This window comes from Osmia bicornis, chromosome 3 (genome assembly GCF_907164935.1).
Source record: "Osmia bicornis bicornis chromosome 3, iOsmBic2.1, whole genome shotgun sequence".
NCBI lineage: Eukaryota > Metazoa > Arthropoda > Insecta > Hymenoptera > Megachilidae > Osmia > Osmia bicornis.
This window is the reverse complement of record NC_060218.1, coordinates 655,084-664,054: the sequence shown is the minus strand read 5'-3', so window position 1 is coordinate 664,054 and position 8,971 is coordinate 655,084. Positions and strand designations below refer to the sequence as shown.

General features: G+C 33.7%; 1 protein-coding gene across 1 annotated transcript; it reads left to right on the top strand.

The window, feature by feature from the left end:
• The first annotated feature begins 402 nt into the window (after nucleotides 1-402).
• Nucleotides 403-8,414, top strand: LOC114879599 (ubiquitin-conjugating enzyme E2 Q2). The gene is given in 8 exon segments (XM_029194661.2): nucleotides 403-704; nucleotides 1,928-1,997; nucleotides 2,000-2,274; nucleotides 2,364-2,400; nucleotides 2,403-2,522; nucleotides 2,609-2,760; nucleotides 3,218-3,512; nucleotides 3,869-8,414. Coding segments are annotated over 8 exon segments (1,143 nt in total). The 5' UTR covers nucleotides 403-542; the 3' UTR covers nucleotides 3,901-8,414.
• Nucleotides 8,415-8,971: the final 557 nt, after the last annotated feature.

The window sequence follows — 8,971 nt, the reverse complement described above, 5'->3', positions numbered from 1 at the left end:
TGCATGACATAGATCCCTGGTGCGTAAACATTACAGCACACAATGATCGTCCCTCTTCTAGTAGCCGGCATAAAAAGTAGGTATTTATTTATAATACTAAATACGTAGTGAAAAAAAAATCTTGTGACTAAACTTTCGACGATCTGCACATATTTATTCAAAAGATAGTAGATGAAATTTTGAAGTATAGTATTTCAAAAATACATATATGTAGTATTATTAATCAAACCTTGGAAGAAATTTGAGGCTCCATGTTAGAGAAGAATAATAATTTTAGAAACCATTACCATTTAAATAGCGCCCGATGTTCAACCGCACTCAGCTGTACCGGAAGTACGTCACGATTATTTGAATAGTCGAGTGTCGCCATCTGTGACGAAAGCGAACGAATTTGTACGAGGCTGGCCGAAGCAGTCAGTCGCGGTCGCCATTTTGTCGGGTAGTCATCGGGTACGTCGTGTTTCTTTTCGGGTTGCTATACAAATTTTCGGACAGGCATCTCCGAAAAATTTGGGGTCCGGCAATTTCGTTCGTTCCCCCAAATGGCTTGTTTGAACACCCTCAAGCAGGAGATCAAAACTCTTGAGTCCGTCTTCCCAAAGAGCCATGAGAGATTTCAGATAATGTCTGCGAGTGTGGACGAACTGAGCTGCAGGTTCGTCGGTAAAAATGGGAAGAAATACGAAATACACGCCAATATTACAGTAAGTGTAACAAGCATGGATGAAATTTCGAACAGAGTAAGTTGTGATTGTCGTGAATTTATCGCTGAGAATATTCCTGTTTACACACGGGGACCATGTTAATTTTTCGTCGCTGTCTACGACCGTGTTCGGACAAAGAAACAATAACACTCGGTGTTGTTATTTGGCCTTTTTGACAAGAGCCATGCCCGGGTCCACGTAATACCGTGTATCCCCTATTGCACGTTTTCCTCCCTGCTGCACTTTTCCGTTGCTCTCTACATTTTGTTGTAGTTACGATCGATTCTTTCTCGCTTCCATGAGGCAGTTTCCGTGGAGATTTTCAGACGAATTAATAGTGCGCTAGAGGTCAATGTATGTCACAAATAGAGGGTAGGCCCCTCGTAATAGTATCTCTTTTACACGCGGAGAAAAATTCTATGCACTTTATATCTCATTTGCACGAAACCGTACTATATTTCGTATATACCAGATAATATTTACAGATAAAGTAGATAACAATGAACATATCCATTTGCGTTGCCGTTACCGTTGCCATTACCGTTTGGCTCGTTACGAAATTTTTTTATTTAATGCCAATAAACTTTAACTATCAAAGAGAAACATTTATTTATTTCAGCATATTGAAAATGTTATCCCCAGTTTATATATGTATGAAAACTAATCACGTGTGTTTAAAAAAAAATTGCGTTCTACGTTATTCTGTTTACTTTGTCAAACGCATTTTGATACAAGTTCGAATCCGATTTGAAATTAAATTTTTTTCTTTGTAAGATTAATTAAAAATCAATTCTGTATTTTTTACTATTGTTTATTTAATAGAAAATTGAAAATGCTGATTGGTTTCTGCATATTAATTAATATTGTTAATTAATTTACGGTTCCTGTTACGCATATATGTATAGACGATCAGCGACGCTGAACTGCAATTTCAGATATATATCCTTATTTAAATATTATACATATACGAGTTCATGATAAACATTCGTTATTCAATTAATTATTATTGGTAATTTATTTTTCTTATTAATATTTATGAACGATATTTTATTTATAGAGATTGTCATTCGAATTTGAATTTGAATTTGAATTTGAATTTGAATTTTTGTGCAAAGAAATCTTTTTGTTTTTTAAACAAGATTTTTTTCTATTCTTATAAATTTTAAATAAAGGTAAATTGTATATAGATTAAATAAAAATTTAACAATTTATTACTGCCACAGGAAACCTATCCTTCAACACCACCAGTATGGTTTGCAGAGTCAGAGGAAACAAGTGTGACGAATGCTGTACAAATTTAAGTACTACCACTGGCAGAGACAACCACGTCATTAATCAAGTTGGGATTCTCTTAAAAGAATTATGTAGACTTCACTCATTACCAGAACCCCCTGATGTTGAAAGGTTGAGGACAGCTTTGGATCCATTGCGCTTAGGAGGACCAAATGAAGCTGCAGCACAAAGGATGGAAGCTGAGGATGCTGAAGACATTGATGAAGATGAAGAAAGTGATACAGAGGAAGACCTCCATTTAGATATGGATGAGGGTGATGCTAATGCTAAGAGTAAGGTAAATAAGGCAGATTGGGATAAAAACTGTGTTCATCTATAAATTGTACATGTATGTACTTATTTGTGTATGATAATTTTATTTCTAAGGGTGAGGAAATAGAATTGGAACATCTTGCGACATTAGAAGGTTGAGACAAAATCAAAGACAAGATTATTTAAAGGGATCTGTCTGTGGAAGCGTGCAAGCCACAGACAGACTTATGAAAGAATTGCGCGACATTTATCGAAGTGACAGTTTCAAAAAAGGTGATATTACATTTCAAAATTTTATCAATTGAAATATAATTTTACATTTTTAACTATATTCGAATATTTGTTAAAATTTGTTACAGGAATGTACAGCATAGAATTAGTAAATGACAGTTTGTATGAATGGAACGTCAGGCTGATGTGTGTTGATCCTGATTCACCTTTACACAGTGATCTCATACTTCTGAAAGAAAAAGAAGGCAAAGACAGTATTCTTCTTAACATGCTTTTTAAGGTAAGAAAATTTCAATTATTTAAAGAAAATTATTGATTCTACTTCTGTTTTAGATTTAAATTGTATAGTATCAAGGATGGTAGGCTTTTTTAAGGAAATTGGCAGTGTAGAGGGAAAAGGCTGCACGTACTTGCGTGTAAATGCCCACTCGGGAAAATTTGATTTAATATTTATTTTTCTATTCACATCTTTCCAAATTTTATTATTATTTTTATTTAATTATTCATAATGCCTGGTAGCTCTTGATAGTGATTACCTTCTCCTATGCCGCCATTTTCCCTAGGGAGACCTACCATGTTCACTACTTATCTTGTCATTTTTTTTAAATATGTTCAGTATTGTAAACTCTGTATTGGTCTAAATTGATGTATTAATTATGTATGATATTAACAATTTTGACATATAATATTAGATTTATAAGATGGAAGGCAATATTAATGTGTCTTCTCTGTTACAGGAAACGTATCCTTTTGAACCCCCATTTGTTAGAGTTGTGCATCCCATGATCTCTGGCGGATATGTCCTTATAGGAGGCGCTATTTGTATGGAACTCTTAACGAAACAAGGTTGGAGTTCAGCCTACACAGTTGAAGCCGTCATCATGCAGATTTCAGCAACATTAGTGAAGGGAAAAGCGCGCATACAATTTCAGGGACCGGGTAGTGCTAGCAAAGTATGTGGACAAGGCCAATACAGCCTAGCACGTGCACAACAGTCATTCAAGTCTCTTGTACAAATACATGAAAAAAATGGTAAGAGAATAATTTTATCTTTTTATAATTATGTTCCAGTACTTCAGTAGAATTTAGCGTATAATATTAAGGGCGGTAGAAACTTTTCTAGGGAAAATTACTCAGATACTTGAAAGTTGCTAGACATTATAAAGGTCAAAATTGCAGGATCTAAAAATTTCAAAATTCAAATCTCCCGATCTTCAGAATTCGAATTTCAAAGTTATAAATTTAAATTAAAAAATGGAGTTCAAATTTTAAAGTTTCAGAATGTACAATTTTAGTTTCGAAATTCAAGTTTCAGAGTTTCTGAATATGGAATATATTTTTAATAAATTAATAGAGGTCGTATTATGTATATTTAAACATGCTTATAGGTTGGTTTACCCCTCCAAAAGAGGATGGCTAATGAATAGAAATCCTTGGGAGACAAAAGTTTGGGGCGTGCTTACAGCTGAGACTTTAATTCGGTGTGTGCCCAACAAATAATTGTTACGATAATGATTTGATACACAAAACACAACATTAACTAGGTAACTTAAGATACTGAATTAATCTAACGCGTAATTCCTTTGATGGCTGAGAAAGGCTGCCGCGCAAACAGTGAAGTGTTTGATTCTGTATGCATATAGATTTTTAGTAATTAGTGATTAGAAAACGCCAATCGCATTTGTGAATGTGAGGTATAATCATTTTTATCTGGAATTGATTCTTACGTTTCGGAATTACTAAGAATCGTAATTATTCCAAATAACAATTAATATTAGTTCTTTTTCTTGTGAGTACACATTGTTGTACGTACGTACGAAACAGTGTAAAACATTCTGTGAAATGCGTTTGCGCAATCCGTGCTTCCTGTTTTTCGAACAGGGAGGGGAGGAACCCGACGGTTAGCAACTTAGATAGTTATATATATTGAAAATTTTTCTAAATGTTTTTTTTTTATCATTGTGAGCTTTCATTCGTTCCATTCTATCTTATATTTTAATTCTTTCATTCATTGTGCAATTTCATAAATAAGTTGTTTGGGTATATACATTTGTTAAAGAAGAAAAACGAAAAAAAAAAATAAGGAAGTAAGCAGTATCTAATTAAATGCGATGTTTCTGGGGGTAATGTTAGCTTTGCCATTACCTTTCAATTTTCTTTTTGTATTTATTCATTGACGAGCATAATTGGAACGATGCGAACGAGCACACAACTAAATCATTACCTGCAGAAAAGTACCTTCAAGTAAGACACATTTTTCAATAAAATTAATATTGCAGTAGCATATAATGAGGCTTTAGAAGATATAGGATTAATTGTAAGCATTCTATTTTAAATTTCTCTCTGCCACACAGTATACTGTGTTAACTATTATTAAAATAACGAATGTACATATTTCCCAATGCTTTACGTTGTAATTATTATTCATTTAACTTCCAATTAAAACTCAACTGATAATGCATTTACTTAACAAATTTTTATAATTCACGTTTCAATTTTTCATCTAATTACGGATAAAGAAATCGCATAGCAATACTAGTTAGTATATATTTCCTTAATAAAATAGTTAAGGGTTGTATAGATGTACATATACACGTTCGTATGCGAGTTCTTATAAATTGGTTTTCTTTGGAAATAATTATTTTGTTTCCTTTTGAAAATTAAGATTTGGTTGTGTGACTCGTTTAATACGAACAACTTTTTTGTTACATCGTCTAATAAGCGATTGATGTCCTTGAAATTCACACGAAAATTAGCTCTGTATTTTGGACGTACGTTCATGCGAACTTTTAGTGACACCTACTCTACTAATATGTTATACAGGGTGTTTTAAAAATATTGTGCAATCCAAAAACTTCATATTAAAGTAAATGGAAAATCTGCAGATTTCAGGACCGTATAATGTTTTTCAATTATTCTGTATATCGTAACATCAATTTTTAATTGAAACTCTATTTACGCAACGTATCAAACGTGAAAGTAAGAAACATTTATTTGTGCCACAGTAGCGTTTTACACTGGCCAGTCAAAAAAAAAAATAAAAATAAAGCATAATAATAAAAATGTATTCAGTATCGAACACGGTAGGATTTCCTAGGTAACAAGGCGATATAGGGAAAGGAGGACCTATTTAATTACCAGGCATTATGAAGGTTTCAAAGTTTCAAGACTCGAATTTTCAAATTTCAGAATCTACATTTCTAAATTCAAAATTTTAATAACTAACTAAATATCATAGAGATCATAGATTTACCCTCTCTGATAATGAGATGAACCGTATGTATATCCTCCCTTACACTAATTTTCCAATCGCAGGAATCGACTGATTAGGTTAAATAAAATTTTCTCTACTAGACGTTTACACTCTATTAATGTAGCTTGATCGCTATTTTCCTTAAGGAAGTTTACCGTGTTCGATACTGTACATTAAAGACACCGTTAAGATCGCCAGACGAATAATCGTTTTCGAAAACTTATATACGTATGTATTATTGCACATGTATTTTGACAAATTTACGAGACTATGCTATTCTCTTGCGTCTTTATTCGCCAAAACATTGTCTGATACAAACCTATCTTAGTTTTCCATTCTGTACATTCATGGACTTCCGTTGTTTCTTTTCTTTCATCTCTAGGCGATAGTAACGTGCACGAGGGCGGAAAAAAAAAACAACTTATTGCGCATACGTTTATTAACAAACGAATTTCTACATTGCTTTCGTATACCGGCGATACGTGGTCTCGATTCCACTCCCAGAACGTCTAACGCGACATGTTTCGTACATACATACATGCACACGCAGCATACACCTCATATATACACACACGTACAGTTATGTGCAATTTAGGCATCTCTTAATCAAAAGAAAGTGCAGGATAAGAAGTGTTCCGCTTCTTCTCCTTCGTACGCTCACTTTTAACAAAGAGAAGTTTATTTTGCATCCAAGTGTATGTACATGCATGCATACTATGCATGCACACACATGCTCCGATTCGTGTATATAAAGTATACATATTCCGTTCCTTGTATTTCATCTTCGTACACGAACTTTCACGGATCGAAAACGAAACTTTCGCACCCTTATCTGAAGAGAACATGTTTGTGCAACTGTACAGGAGATATCTAAAGAGAGAAACATGATTTGTAAACGTATATCCAGGAAACAACGATAAGTACGAAGATGAAGACGCGATACATATGTTATTTTGGCGATAATACGTGCACCGTCTTGTATGGTAATTTTTTCTAGGAAAAAAAGTGGTGTTATGGGAAGGAGATTAGCTACTCGTTATGTCTGATAATTTTGGAACTCCCAAACGTGACCTCGTGTCATGAGTAGTGACGTCTGCTCTCTTTATGTCGCTGATTTTCCTAAGGAAGGTTATACTTGACATTGTACAATCTATTCGTAAACATAACGAATTGGATCAATCGAGCGGAGTAGTATGGGTCAGCAGTTTCTTTTTTCCTGGTGTAATTAAACAAGGAAGAAATTCGTGCGAGCAGTATCGTAATGAAACTAGATTTTTAAGTATAAGGTGTGTACAATCAATGAGCTCATTGTCAGTGGGTATCAATGATTTGTACAGCCTCCACGCCTGACTGACATTGAGTACTGGTTGTTTGACGTCGTTAACCGTTATGTTCTTTGTCAAAAGAAAAGAAGAAAAAAAAAGAAAAAAAAAGAAAAAAAAGATCTTTCATTTCTCGTGTCTGTTAAGTTTTTTCTTTCTTTCATTGGAGAATTTTGCGAAGCGTAATATTGTAAGCAGCCACGTGGCCTGTATATTTTTGCTACAAATATCGTTAGTAGTACCACCGTTTTGAAAAATTCAAGCTTTATTGCGTTTTACTCTTATTATTATCTTATGTTTCCTCTTTTTTTTTTTTTTTTTGTTTAAAATTCATCTGACGTTTGAAAAAACACGAAGTGCACCAATGTAATTGAATGCAGATTACATTTCATGATTTATAATTAAACTAATGCAAATTTTTTTCTCAGCTGTTAAACAAACGATGACTTTCGGTAGATGCAAAAGTAACGGGAATTTTCGTAACGAAGATCGTATTTTTTATCCGATCGATTTCAAATGTTCAATAAAGTAATATTAACACGTTAATTGCCACAGTGAAAATAAACGTCTATATTAAGACGTATTTAGATATTAATTATTGACCTTAGAAAGACTGATTTTCAAATATTGGAAATATGTTGTTCTTCACATATTACAGAAAATTTCCTGAAATTATTTATGTTTACTTATGTTCTCAAAATAAATGTTGAAGAAGTGATTTTGGTTTAGCAAAATATTAAGTTGACAACTAAATTTGACGCGATATCGCGTGTTATATACCTCGTATTACTAACATAATATAAATAAATTTAATAATACAGTTATATAAAATTTGGAACGTCGGTCATTGGTAACTCTCATAGCAGTAAATGTGTTAAATATTTCTGTTGATTCTAAAGCAAATTCGATTCCCTATTCCTTTTTGCTTTCTCGTTGCATGGCAGAAGAAAGTGTTAAGAATTGACCAAGAACGATGTAAATTGCGAATGACAAATAAAGATGTCCTGTCTACTTTTAAAAGAAGAGTATAATGAAAAATTCTCCTCACTCTTGCATCGACATTGTCCCATTTGTTTACAAATTAAAATGGACTCTTGATTTTGGTTGTGAATTATACGAAAAAAGTGTGCTGAAGCGAAGAAGAAGGTGCGCTGACTCGAAAATGGCTTTTCTCATCTGTTTCACTTCTAAACGAGCGTAGTTTGTACTTGTACTATGTGCTTAACGAACTTTCGACTTTTTACAGTGGATTTTTGATTCGAAGACTGATTAAAGCCGGAACTGTTGCATTCCCTCTTCCACGTCAAGATTTTCTCTTACATCGGCCTGTATCGCATTAAAGCTATCTTTTTTATAATACTTTGTCGTATGAAATGTTACTGGCGATCCTGTTTAGAACAAATGGTCGTGTCTATTCAAAAATCTACAAACTCGATTTTACTTATCCACTGTATAATTATCCAATTAATTAATCAAAAAAATTGATCGTCTGGGTCACTTTGTCTCGTCATTTAGTTGAAATCTTTGCCGTTAGAGGCCCTGCGATTTTGTACAAATTTAGTTCCTACTTTTACCATCAGAGAGCGTTATTTCGATTTGCGAAATTTAGTTGAAATTTTTGCCAAATTTAGTTCCATTTTTTGCTGCCAGGGGGCGCAATTCAGTGATATCTGGGTTGCTCAGATGTAAGGGGTACTTGGATTTAGGGATGAAAAGAATGTAGGGATATAAGGGACATAGGGTTGGGCTCTGTGAGGTCCACAAAGACAAAAAAATAATAAATAACCGGGAAGGGTGAGAGCCAAGGTCCATGAAAAGCGATAAAATAATAAATAAAAGGGATGGTGAATAAAATGGGAAATATTTGGAAAGGTTAGTCCCCGCGGGGTCCACAAAGAGTAGTAAAATAATAAATA